At 44.8% G+C, this 13,003-nt stretch overlaps 1 protein-coding gene across 1 annotated transcript; it reads left to right on the top strand.

Annotated features, from left to right (window-relative positions):
- Positions 1–4,652: 4,652 nt before the first annotated feature.
- On the top strand, positions 4,653–13,003 carry LYG2 (lysozyme g2; the record flags this gene model as incomplete). The annotated part of the gene is made up of 5 exons (XM_080917400.1): positions 4,653–4,695; positions 9,435–9,575; positions 10,510–10,706; positions 11,591–11,729; positions 12,885–13,003. The coding sequence occupies 5 exons, from the start codon at positions 4,653–4,655 to the stop codon at positions 13,001–13,003; spliced, it is 639 nt and encodes a 212-aa protein (XP_080773526.1).

The following is a 13,003-nucleotide window of genomic DNA, read 5'->3' as shown; positions in this document are numbered from 1 at the left end:
ACTCCAGCTTGGGTCAAGTTGACACAAAACCAGCCAGTACACAGTCTGAACAATGTAACTTGTATGCTTGTTTTCAGGGCTGACCATTTGGCGTTGGATAACCAATTGATGCTTCTTTTCCCTGGGAGAAGACTGTTTCTCCCACGCTGAGCATCCCTTTGCTGCCTTTTGTTTTTTGTGTAGCACTTTAGTAGGTCTTTGTGCAGATCATGCTTAGGCAGCCACGGAGTGGAGATTTTATGGGTGTAGCTTCTGCCAGGACACACAATCTCAGAGTATACTCCCCAATCCTCTGCTTCTTGAATCTGCCCACTCCATCTTTCACAATGTTTCCCCAGCCTTAGGCGTGGGGTATGTTTTGTAGATGTATCCATTGACACTGGGACCCACTACTCTGCATTGGCTGTGGTTTTCTCTAATGGTCTTTTGTGTGTCGAAAAGAGGTTTTCTTGGTGAGGGGTGGGGCAAGTACTTAGACTCTGTTGGTTTAGTAAAGCACTGCTCGTAGGTTCTCCTTCAGGATCCATGACTTTACTGGCCCAGAGCGGCCATACCTGTTAATCTCATCCAAACACCAGCTAAGCCTGGCCCCACTTTAGTTCTGACATCAGATGATGTTGGACATGTTGAAGGTGGTCTGGCCGTGGACTCTAAACTTTTTCTCTGCAATTCTCCCTTGGTAGAGCTTGTAAGGGCCACTCTGGGGCACTAGGAGGAAAGCCTCGAAGCAAAGCTGCAAGAGAGGCTTGGAGTATGATGCTGGTTTTTGTCTTGAACATTCATATGGATTTCACATTCTTCTCCAACAGGAAGGCGTGGACTTTGCAACGCCTTTTATTATAGAAATAATGGCCTTTGCCACAGGCATGCCATCTCCAGCCTCTGGTGTCAGGATCCCCGGGTGAGCTGATTCATTCCCCACTTGGAAAAATTAGACTCCATCAAGGTCCCGCATATCCTGCTTCTTAAAAAAAAAAAAAAAAGATATCACTTCAAGTCTCTATCGCCCGTTAGTGATAGGATGCGATGACTAACCTCGGAGAAATAGGACTTGGGGCTAGGGAGCCGGAAAGGTGTGAACAGAAAAGATGTGGTGGACTTCTACCTGAGCACCACTGCCATGGAGTCTCAGTACCACAATGGCTTCTCTAAGTGGCATCCTCTCCACCTCCTGGCTTCAAACTATGAGCAGTAGCAACCAGGACTGACGGTTCTGATGAAAACCATCCTGACTTTCAATGTACCGTGTTTGTCAGTGTTTCCATTGTTGTGGGAAATTCTCACCTAAGTCTTGACTCACACATGGCCAAGCATTTGAGAAGCAGGGTTCCTTTCTGCAATGGCCTAGACAGACAGACAAGAAATCTGGGGTTAAAGGCTGAGACCTTTCCCCACTACTCAGAGCAGCCCTCAAATATATCAAGACTCGTCAGAGGCGGCCACAGATTGCTATACTGATGAGTCTTAGGCGCGGGCGATTTGGTTTTCATAACAAGGATGTTGCTTGTGTATTTTCCATTTCTATTTGGAACACCCTGAAGGTCTACTGGAGATTGTGACAAGGTTTCCTCAAGACCCTTCTGGGAATAGTCACTCTTGCCATCCTCGGAGAGAGATGGAGAATCATTTGGGGGGTTTCTTTAGTAAAATGTCAAGATATTGTTAAGATCCTTGTGTGTTAGAAGTTAACCATCGTCTGGTCCGGGAGGGTATGGGCGTTAAAGTCAAGGGGCACAGCACCCCTGCCATGCCCTTGTGAGCATCCTGCCAGGCCCGATGCTCAAGTCCAGTATATATTAAGCAAATCACTGCAAAGAAAACAGAGCCCAGTGGATTTAGTCCATTCACATTACCTTGTGCCTTAGAACTCAAGCACTATCCACAGAGACACCAGCATGACTCTCCATGGCTGGCATTATTCCTGCAGACCACACACTCCAGGGCTTGGTGCACAGACGTCTATAACAGCTGCTCTCCACAAGGTCATTAGTTTAGAGAGTGCGATCCTCCTGTTGTTGTACAAAAACATTGTTTATGGAGTCTCGTGGACCTGGGTTCCAATCCTGACCCCGCCCACAGTTACCGATTATCTTTGATAAGCCGATTAGGTTTTCCCTTATCTCTGAAATAATAACACACACACACTCACAGGGCTACTGGAGCTTGGGATACTGTAAGCACAGTGGAGTCTGGCATTTGAAGAATGTCTAATAAAATTTCTTCTCTCACCTCCCCCCTCCACCACAGTTTGAGCAGAGCAGAATGATTCACACTTGAAAACAATAGTTAAAGTAGCAGAGGACGTAGACATTGTGGTCCTTATGCCTGGAAAGACACACAGAGAGAGAGACTGAGTGGGCTTCATGTTCAACAGGATTCTAAGAATGCTGGCAATTTCCAGGAGCATCAAGGGACAACATGAGCCCCCACCTGGTTTCACCTTTAACTTCTTTCTCCAACTCTTCTTACTCCTTCCCTGCCTAACTCCTTCCTGGCCAACACTGGGGCAGGCCACAAACACATGCCTCGCTGTGACCTGTAGGGTGACATTGTTGCCAGTAATAACATTTGTGTTTCTGAAGGCCGCCTCAGGGCAGCTAGTCCTGTGCAAAACCCCTCATTAATGAGCAGGCCCTGACTGCAGCTTTGACAGTGGAGATAGAGCAGGCCCTCTGTGACTCAACTCCCTGAGACCCAAAGCAGGAATCGGGGAACCTCCCAGCGGCTCAGGGCATCCCCAGCCTTGCCTTTCTGGATGCACCTGCTTTACAATACAGCACACAGGGCAGAAGTGGGTGTCCTGAGATAGAGGCCCATTCCATGGGGGCAACTTCTCCTAGGCTCTGTCATTGTCCTAGGGAGCTGGAATGTCATTTAGTTCAGTGACCTATCCTTCCCTCCTCTGGTGGATAGAAGAATTGTGCGTGGTCTTAAAAGCATCTCTGATGTATGGAGGGACCAGGCTAGACTTCTCCCTCCATTCTGGGAAACGTGCTTTGCCTAGTATAAGAATGTTCTTTCATTTCCTGTGTGTGTTCTTCTAAGAGTATGTGTTGGGTGGGGGATACTGTCTCCTTGGAGATATATTTACCCTCAGCAAAATCTTTTCCTCCTGCTTCCTTAGAAAGTTTTGGGGATGACAGAGGTCAAAAGAGTAGAGCCAGTCAGTAGAGTGCTCAGCAGGCGAACAAGATTACCTGACTTCGGATCCTCAGCAAGTATGTAAGATGCTGGGCACAGAAGCATGCATGTGTACTCCTAATGTTTGGGAGGCAGAGACAAGAGTACCCCTGCCTGGTCAGCTATTCTTGCTGAATTAGTGAACTTCAGGTTCAGGGGGAGACCCTGACTCAGAAAATAATGTAGAAGGTGAAAATGGAGGATACCGAGATTGACTCGTGGCCTCTCTGCACACACACATGTGTGTGCACACACAGGAAATAATGGGGGCAATGGACATTCAGATGGCTACTCCCTGCCTTCGTGTTTCTCCTCCACAACAGACAGATACACTGTTAGAGGTGATCCTGGATCCTGGAGGCAAGCTCATCTCTCACGGTTGAGAAACATGCTGGCATAAGATTGTACTGCTTCTTTACACGGGAATCCTCTGATACTGGAATATGGGAATCAGCATTTCAGGTGAATCGTCTATTCAGAAACGAGCTAGTATTTCCCATTCATGTCTCCTTTCTAGGCTAACTATCAGCATCTTATACTGAAATTCAGAAGACGTGTGCCTAATACCATTTTAGGTATCCAGAAACAATCCACCAAACAGATGCCTCCAGTGCAACCCAGGGGGTTCGTTAGCTTTATTGATTCATTGTAGTCAACAAACACTTTGAAGTCCTTTTATTAAAGGAGCCACCTAAATCCGAAGCACTACTATAATCAGGTCTAATGAGGTCAATGATTTAAAGAGAGGCCCCTTTAAATCATATATAAACTCCTCTACCAATCACTGGTACAGGACAAAAGCAGACGGGGCAGGTGAGTCTAGGTTCTGCTGTTTAAAAGCTTCCTTCTCAGGGGCAGAGCCACACTGAGGTCTGCTCAGTTGAAGGAAGCCAGAGGCACAGCGAGCCACTGCCTGATGGAGTCTCCGACTGTCACACCTATGCTATAGGACATGCTGTAAAGGCCATCGCTGTGTGAGATCTTCATCTACAGGTTGCTGCCACTAAAGGCTTCTTTGAAGGCTTCTCTGGGAGACGGCAGGGGAGGTGAGAGGCAGCTTTCTTTGCATCTTGTGAAACACTGAGCGTGCTTCAGAAACAAAACCAGCGAAAGAGCCCATCTGGGAAGAGACAGAATACAACCCTCTGCTAAGAGTACGGTGGGGCAGTAAGGTGTGATGTTGGATTGAAATCCACTGGGAGTCACACTGTCAGTGTGCTAAAGGCATGCATGCTTCATGCTGCAGGGATGCTGTTCAGGAGTCACACTGTGTGTGCTAAGGGCAGGCATGTTTAGGGCTGCAGGGATGCTGTCAGGGATCTGGGAAGCAACCGTTGAACCGGAAATGATTCTAAGTTTTTCAATGTATTGTTTAGATGACAGAAACTTTCTGTTAAGAAACCTTCAAGTTTTAAGAGTAAGCTGTTTCTATTTCAAACCAGAAAAGGTCCCAAAGGATAAGAGTCACGGCCATGGTACCCCTGGTGGTGTTCTGGGGACTCACTGCTCTCATTGGTAAGTAGCAATTTTCCCTTATTCTTGGGTTGTCTGCTTTCTAGAAGAGTCAGAAGGAACGGTGATCACATGCAACAAAAAAATGACCGGCTTGGCTATTTACCAACTGCTTGTTTGCTTGTGTGTGTGTGTGTGTGTGTGTGTGTACATATGTGCACAGGTGTGTTGTGTGTGATGTGTGTACATATGTGTACAGGTGTGTTGTGTGTGATGTGTGTACATATGTGCACAGGTGTGTTGTGTGTGATGTGTGTACATATGTGCACAGGTGTGTTGTGTGTGATGTATGTACATATGTGCACAGGTGTGTGTGTGTGTGTGTGTGTGTGTGTGTGCATGCATAGTAGCATGTACACACAGGGAGAGGTCTGAATTGACATCATTCCTCCATCATTTGCTACCTTGGTTTTTTTTTTTGTTTGTTTATTTGTTTGTTTTTTGGGTTTTTTTTGTTTTTTTGTTTTTTTTTGAGACTGAAACTGGAGGTTCTGATTTGGTTAGCCTGGCTGTCACACTAGTTCAAGGAACACAGCAATGAAACCACCTCCCTATCCCTGGCCAAATGCAATTTTTCTTTTGTATTTTTTTTCCAACACAGAGTTTCTTTATGTAGCCCTGAATCTCACTCTGTAGACCAGGCTGGCCTTAAACTCATTGATCTGCCTGCCTCTAGCCTTCTGTGTGCTGGCATCAAGGGTGTGTGTCACCACTGTCTGGCCCAACTGCTCATTTTTAAGAGCATCTTCTGCTTGCTAAGCACTCAAAGGAGCTATTAGCAGGGATTTAAAATAATTAAATACTAATTAGTCTGTGTGCTTTCTGACAGTGCACCCATTTGGCCGAGTTTCTTACATGAAGAGAAAATTCTCGATGCTAGGTAGTGGATGAGAGGCGTTAGCTGAGATATGTAGAGGGAAAATTCATTAGTGTGGGATTTTTGAAGGCAAAGTTCACATCCATCTACAAAGGTCAGACCTGAAAGGCTTTCGGGGAGGTCATGATATGAGGATGTACCTGCTGCAGGGAAGGATGACTTAGTGGAACACTGTGGTGAGATGTTGGAGAAGTGTTCAGGGTAGAATGAGCCAGAAGAGAAGGTTCCTCTCATTTTTTTTTACAATTACTTTATTTCCTGCACATGGTGTTTTGCCTGTGTATGTATGTCTGTGTGCCATGTGTGTGCCTGCTTAGGGCAGAAGAGGGCACTGGATACCTTAAAACTGCAAGATGGTTGTGAACCACTGTGTGGGAGCTGGATAAGGTTAGTGGAACAGTAAGGGACAAAGAAGTAGAAAGGAGAAGAGGAAGAGGAAGAGGAGAAGGAGAAAGAAGAAGAGGAAAAGGAGAAGGAACAGAAGAGGAAGAAGAGGAGAAGGAGGAGGGAGAGGAGGAAGAGAAAAGGAAAAAGAAGGAGAAGAGGAGGAGGAGGAAGAGATGGAGCAGGTTTGGTGGCAGTCAGCACTCGGGAGGCCAATGCAGAAGAAATACCACAAGTTTGGTATTAGCCTGGGCTTCGTGGTGAATTCCAGGCTGGCCTGTGCTATAGGGTGATACTTTTTCTCAAACAAACAAACAAACAAAAACAAAAAACAAAACAACAACAAAAAACCTAGATACATAGATAGAAATAAGGAAAGAAAACATGGAAACAGTAGCCTAAGAAAAAATGAAGACCCTTTGCAAAGAGTGTTCCAGTTGTCATGACAGATTGAAAAGGAAGTGCTTGGAATGTCTTCTAAATCTGGAAATGGGAGCCCAAGCTAAGAGCAGTAATTTGTACTTATCTGTGGTCAAAGGCAGCACAACATGTTGGCAAATTTTTACTCATTTCTAATTGTCGGTTAAAAGCAGAGTTGTGCAGCCAGTGCATTAATTATGAGCCGAGGAACTCTCTGTGCAAGTGAAGGATGGACAATTCTTAAAGGACTTGTGTGTCGTTGATGTTGGCCCATGGTCGACTGCAGGGCCTTAAAGCAATGGTTCTCAAACATGCGTGAGAGTCGGCTGAGGACGCTACACAAGAGCAGGCTCATTGGTCTTGGGGATAACATTTCTGACTCAGCAGTATGAGGAGCCCCAGGGGCAAGCATTTTTAATACGTAGCTCAGGCTGCTTTGAGGGCTGTGGGCTGTGGTCACACAGCGAGCATGGCAAAGGCTGCCCCTCTGTGAATGGACAGTGAGTCTGTCAATCTATTTATAACAATGGAAGTAAAGGGACCAAGGAGTGAAGTGTGAAGATGGTTCTTTTTTATACAGGTGAATAAAAAAAGGCTCTCTGGCAAAGCGATTTATGTGTGTGTGTGTGTGTGTGTGTGTGTGTGTGTGTGGTTTGTGCTGAACACACACTCTATTCCTGTGATAATCCCTACTTGCTTTGATAATACTAGCTGTAGAACATTTCAAAACTACGAGACAGAGAATTGTATAGTAAGCTCTCACAAACCCTAACCAGCCTTAACAGCTTAAACGTTTGCCACTTTTATCTAGCTCCCCACTCCTACCTTGCTTTACTCTGTGTGTGTGTGTGTGTGTGTGTGTGTGCTCGCGCATTCGCGTGTGCATAGATATGTATATGTGGTGTGTATATCTTTGGTTGAAGTCTTTTAGACCAAATCTAAACCATTTACCTGGAGCTGGAGGGATGGCTCAGTGGTTAGGAGCACTGGTTGCTCTTCAAGAGGTCCCAGGTCAGATTCCCAGTATCCCAGTATCACATGGTGGCTCACAACTGTCTAACTCCAGTTTCACAGGATCCAGTGCCCTCTTCTGGCCTTCATGGTACACAGACATGCAGGCCAGCAAAATGCCATACACAAAAAATAAAACGGAAAAAGAACAAACAAAACATTTAACCACCAAAATGTAAGATCTTCTCTGGCAGGAGCTGCTGCTTCTGGCTTGCCACACACACACACACACACACACACACACACACACACACTTTTTTTTTTTTTTTTTTTTTTTTTTTTTTTTGTCCCAAGAGAGGAATCAGCCATTTTTCTGTACCTGGACCTTCTTGGAAGAGAGTGGTACTCAGAGACCACGGATTGGGAGCTAGGTTGCTGCTGATACCATCAGATCTTTGAAGTGGCAAAAGCTAGAAAATGAATATCTTTTTTCAAAAGAAAATTAATTTTATAATCACATAGATATTTTAAGTTCACATTTAAGAACACAAAAGTGTTACATTGGCTCTATACCTGTACCTCTGCAACGTTACATACATTTTTTCCTAGTGGTATATATGTTATCATTTGTGAAGAATATCAAGAATATCAAGCAGTGAACCTTTGAATATAATTTATGATTGTTTTTTGACATAATATATTCATATAACATATCTATATATGTGCCTGTGGTGGATGTACATAGACATAAGTTCATCTGAAATAATTTTATCTTAATTAATTTAATCTTCCAATTTTGTGTAGCATTGCGTTTGTCTCTTTGTAATTCCTTTTTCTTAGTCAATTTCATTTTTAAACTACTGCAGCATTCGCATGCTTCCAAAGTAAAAACTATCTATAACGTTTAGAAAAGTCTACTTGCAAACTGATATGAATTATGCTGATCCCCTGTCCAGCGTCAGATGAATGAGACTCGAACTATGATTTATTTATTAGGCTCTGCGCTATTACTGAAGAATTACCCCTAATCTAATTCTCTAACGCTAAACTGGCTACTTCCACGAGTACTTACTGTTCGAGTCTTCCTGGGTTGTTTCTGCTCCAGCAATCCGGTGTTCTGGGTAGGCATTCACTCGGGGAGTGCTGCTGGTCCATCAGGACTGAGGGAGACCTGTTCTGTCTTCTCTTCCTGACTTTCTCCTCTCTCCCCCACCCCCTGCCGCCATCTTTCTACTAATCCTTGCAGTCTTCCCTACCTATGACCTCCCAGTCTGGTAACTCAAACTCCATCCCTCTCTATCCCCCCAGTAACAGGCTGTTGCCAGTTTTATTTAATAATTTTTTAAATTTGGGGTAGGGTTTATACAACAAGGGCTGGTATACAGGGAATTTGCTCATCTTGGGGCAACTAGATCTCAGGGTACAAAATTTAGACTTTGAATACAAGCAGCACCAGACAACCCTCAACATCTCGTATCTAGCCCTGTTCCTTCCCCTTGCGATTCTCATTGGTCTTTGGTTCATCTTTGTATTGTTTCTTTGGAAACATAAACATAACGGGATTGCACAAGAACATACAATCCCATCACGTGATGTTTTCATTTAGCTATTTCCATGCCCAGAGGCATTTGTATCAGAAGCTGCTTTAGAGCCTTCTCTGAGTCTGGGACAGGGACTGAGCAGGGACACAGCTCAGTGCTAGAGCGCATGCGCCACATGCGGGCAGCCCCTAGTTGGATTCCAGTGCCGGGGAGAAAAGTCCTGTGGCCACTTTCATTCTTGTGCGGAAATGCATAAAAATATACCTGAAACCTGTATGCACTGATTTTCACACACATTCCCAAGGTGCTCTGGAATAATGTCCAGAAGTTAACACAAAGTTTGTGATCAAAATGGGAAAAGGTCACTTTTGCGTTGTCTGATGAATCGTTGGTAGAAAAAAAGTTGTTGAGCAGGATAAATTATGACCTCTACTGTTGCATAGCTTGTGTGTGTGTGTGTGTGTGTGTGTGTGTGTGTGCGCGCGCGCGCGCGTGCATATGTGTGTATGTGTTCGGGTCAAGCAATATTTTCTCACAGGCTTTACATAGAGAATTATTCTGTCTTCCAGGCACTGCCAAGGGCTCACACTCATTCACTCACTCCGTGAACCCTCATATGCCACCTCGTCTGTACCATGGCTGCTATGGAGACATCATGACCATGGAGACCTTTGGGGCCCCCTGTGACATAAACAATCTGATGAACTGTGGTAAGTAGAAACGGAGCAGGGCCCCCACTGCCATTTGCAGAGTTTTACTTTGGAGGTCATTAGTTTTGACACGGCGCCAACATTCTAAAGAACAACGACAGTAACAACCACGAGTCAAAAATGAAAAGTTAATAAGTAAGCCGGGTGTGGCGGCATACACCTGAGTCCCGGCGCTCCGTAGGCAGAACAAAGGTTCTCAACCTGTGGGTCCCAACCTATTGGGGGGGGGGTGGGGATCACATATCAGATATTTCCATTATGATTTGTAACCGTAGCAAAACTACAGTCATGAAGTAGCAACAAAATACGCTTATGGTTGGAGGTCACAACATGAGAAACTGCATTAAAAAGGGTCACAGCATTAGGACGGTTAAGAACCACTGGTTCTTATTTTGAGTTCTAGTCCAGCCTGGGCTGTTCTGTGAGACCCCGCCCCCCAAAGTCCTAGCTAACCTAACAACGTACTTTTTAAAAAATCTCCTGATTCTTTCTAAACCATGCCTGGTTGACAGAGCGAAACCATCCCATGAATCAAAGGTTCAGCTCTGGTTTTGCTGTGCTCACTTCACGGTGCAGCGTGAGGATTCTAAGCAAGCAGAACCTCTTGTTCTTGACCCCTCTCTCCTTCGCCACCCCACGCCAAGCCTTCCCCGTGCAAGGTCACAAATAAGTCCGTGTTCTCGATTCACAGGCCACAACTTCTGGCACAGAACTAGCTGGTTGCAGAGCCAGATTAAACCCCGATTCCTAGTCCTGGTGCAGCGTTTTGGCAGGAAGGAGAGGGAGAAAAGGCTGCAGAGGTTCCTGGTGGGTTTCAGCAGTTGGGATGATTGCCCTGAGCGGTGGGCGTGGTCAGAAGCTGAGGCTGAACTAGTAGACTGGGAACCCGTCTCCTTCTACAGCAGAAGGAACCCGTTTCTTTTCTGTCACATAGGGATCCACGGTTCGGAAATGTTTGCCGAGATGGACTTGAAAGCCATAAAGCCTTACCGGATCCTCATCAAAGAAGTGGGACAGAGGCACTGCGTCGACCCAGCCCTCATCGCCGCCATTATCTCCAGGGAAAGCCACGGCGGGGCAGTCCTGCAAAATGGCTGGGACCATAAGGGGCAGAGGTTTGGCTTGATGCAGGTAGGGAGCCAGAGACTTCCCATCACCCTAACTCCATCTCCGAGCAGAAGCTCAAAAGCCATTCCAGGACGGAACACCAAGGTGTCTGGGCATACCTTGCTCTGGGACACCTGCGGTGTTTCCTTCAAGACAGCCACTGGGCATTTCTTTCAAATGTTTCCTGTGTGTGGTAACTGCGCAGGTAAATCAAACTATACCTGTATCTGTCAAAACCAGCATGGACCATACTTCAATTAAAAACATTTTATAAAGGTTATTACTAATAATAACCTTTACAAAATAGTAATAATAATAATAGTCATTGTCCTCTTGGGGCTTCTGAAGTAGTAAACTTCATGAACATAGATTGAATGCTGTAATTAAGTCCTGCTCCAGCCACTTTTGCTGGATTAACTGGAGGAGAGAAGGATAACTATTTAGATACCTGTTTCCAGGCCTTTTTAATTGTTTATTTGGAGGCAGCACCCCACTCTGTAGCTCTGGTCAACCAGACACTTTGTAGCTTCCGCCGCCCCTCCTGCCACCCGGTACTGGGATTATCTGTATCACCAAGCCTGGCTAGAAACAACATTATATTTCAATTAGTTGCACAATTATTTTCAACACGAATGCCTAGAAATCAGATACTAAGTATTTGCTTTGAAATCTCCCTTTCCTCCCCCTTCCTCCCCCTTCTCTTTCTGCACATCAGAAAGTACTTAGTGAGCTTCTCCAAACGGCTTTCTCTGTTTCTATGAGAGACAAGACATCCCAATGTAGACTTTCCCAGGTTAAAGGAAAGATGTTGAAACCTATTTGAACGTGAATACAATGGGAGAGCGCCAGGAACAGCAGAAACTCTGCCACCTTGCCCAGATACTGATATGACTGTTTGAATTTTCTAGCTTGATAAAAATATGTACCATCCTATTGGTTCATGGGACAGCAAGGAACACCTTCTACAGTCTGTTGGAATTCTAACAGAAAGAATTAAGGCAATGAAGAGGAAATTTCCCACATGGAATGCAGCTCAGCACCTGAAAGGTAGGCTCCATGCCTTGTGCTTCATTTAAATAGGCAGCAAATGAGACTGCTGTGCCCTAGAGCCCCTGGAAGCATCCCCACTGGGCTGGCTCAGAGGAGGCAGTCCCTCTCCAGAATGCATTAGCATCCTCTGAGCCCCATGAGACTTCACATCCTTTACTCTCCTGCAAGACGTTGGGCTTCTGATTATACCTCTGGTGAACTATGAAGCCACCGACCAACACCTTAAGCATCAACAGAATAATTTAAAACACTGTTTACATTCTCATAGTTTTTTTTTTTTTTTTTCTCCTGGGCCATTGTTTGAATAAACTTTTACTCTGAGAAATTTCAGAGCTTCAGTTAACTTGGAGAAGTCTAAGTGAAAAAAAAATCTCTATTTGGCTGAACTCAGAGCCTTAAAGGTCAGCAGCTTTAGCCAGAAGTAACTCACTAAATCCAGGGCCATAGCTTCCTCTTTGCTTGTTCGTTTGTTTTGCTTTGTTTTTTTTTTTTTTTTTTTTTTTTTTTTTTTTTTGTTGTTGTTGTTTTGTTTTGTTTTGTTGGTTTTTTGTTTGTTGTTTTTACAGACTCTGATGCAGCTGGTCATCACAGCCAGGAAAACAGAATCCCCCCCCCCCTTAGATTCACTCACCTTTTCTTCCTACCTATCAATGTCTCGTTTTGCCTCTTAGAGGATCGTGAATTTCATATTTACATGTATTATCTCTTTCCATCCTTTAATAGGAGCAAAGAGTTTTCCGTTACGATCTCAAGGTTTTCAAAGGCAGGGATGAGAACAACCAGCATCAGACACAACTCCTTTAAATACACCAGTAATAACTGCAGATGGGCTTCTAGGGAAAAATAGCACAAGCCCCCGTGAGAAATGAACAAGTCTTGGGTAGCTTGTACTCTGAGAGGAACCTTTCTGACCCAATAGGTGCTTTAAAAACATGTTGGATGGATGAATGAACGAACGAATGAATGAATGAATGAATTGTTGAATAAATTAGAAAATGTTCCAGTCTTGTGTTAGTTCTGTCAGATCTGGGCTATGTAAAGAGAAAACAGAAACCTTACTACCCTGGACTATTTGCCTGGAGGGTAGTGAACTCCTGTCTGATTTCTGCTGACAGCTGAGACTGGAACCTAAACCCATGTGTTTCATTTCAGGTGGCCTGACTGCTTTTAAGTCTGGGATGGAAACTATTGTCACTCCTGCAGACATAGAAGGTGACTTAGTGGATGACGTCATTGCCCGTGCCAAATTCTATAAAAGACATGGCTTCTAG

This window comes from Micromys minutus, assembly GCF_963924665.1.
Source record: "Micromys minutus genome assembly, chromosome: 5".
Classification (NCBI taxonomy): Eukaryota; Metazoa; Chordata; class Mammalia; order Rodentia; family Muridae; genus Micromys; species Micromys minutus.
This window is presented reverse-complemented; position numbering and strand designations above follow the sequence as displayed.